At 39.0% G+C, this 864-nt stretch overlaps 1 protein-coding gene across 1 annotated transcript; it reads right to left on the bottom strand.

Annotated features, from left to right (window-relative positions):
* Positions 1 to 626: 626 nt before the first annotated feature.
* Positions 627 to 864, bottom strand: FDP41_012483 (uncharacterized protein; the record flags this gene model as incomplete). Its single annotated transcript, XM_044703007.1, has 1 exon — positions 627 to 864. A coding segment is annotated over one exon (238 nt), but the record flags the coding sequence as incomplete, so codon positions are not given.

Here is an 864-nt window from a genome sequence, read left to right as displayed (position 1 = left end):
TTTTACTTGTCAAACACAATGTGCTTCAGTGACAACCGTTGGAACTAGAGCTACAAACGTTAACATAACAAGTCACTCTTCACATTTAAAGAGAGAGTATTCTGTTTTTATAAACCGAAATCAGAAGAGGAATCTATTCATATGTCAGCGCCAAAATCAAAACAGTCATGAGAACACATTCTTTGCAACACACGAACTCTTCTTCATGAAACCCTTTCAAGAAGAACCTAAACCAACAGCGGATGTTGTAACCACTAATACGTGATGAAATTGAGTGCAACAAACGAAGCATGGAAATTCAACTGTACAGTAAACGAGTTGAAGAACACGAGTCGAATGAAAGAATCGAGTTGGAAAACAAGATGAAGGTGTGAATGAAAGAGATGTGATGCCTGTTAATCCGAGAAAAATCGACCTCAGATTGGTCAATTTGACTCCAAATTAAAAACAACACTAGCGTTGTGGTTGTTTGGCTCTGCATTCCCGTAAATTTGATGTGTGTGAAATCATCTCAAACCTTAACATTCTCAAAGAAAATAACAATTCAGTTCGAATTTATGCTTAGTTCAAGAATTCTTTTTGTACATTCGGGAAAACAGGACAAGAAAGAAAATGGAATAATAGAATTATTCATTGGATTCAGCTCTTGAAGATCCTCTTCCACCTCTGCTGCTTCCTCTGGTACTAGATCCTCTTCCACCTCGATATGAAGAGCTTCCTCTGCCTCCACGACCTCTTCCACCTCCTCTGCTGCCTCCACGAGTGCTTCTTCCGGTTCCGTTCGACATGGTCTCTCCGAATGTTTCCAAATCAAGTCTTTGTTGTTCTTGTCTTTCTTGTCTGGTTCTTCTATTTTCTTTTTCA

Source organism: Naegleria fowleri (assembly GCF_008403515.1).
Source record: "Naegleria fowleri strain ATCC 30894 chromosome Unknown tig14, whole genome shotgun sequence".
NCBI lineage: Eukaryota > Heterolobosea > Eutetramitea > Acrasida > Naegleriidae > Naegleria > Naegleria fowleri.
Note: the sequence above shows the minus strand (reverse complement) of the source record. Positions and strands in the feature narration are given on the sequence as shown.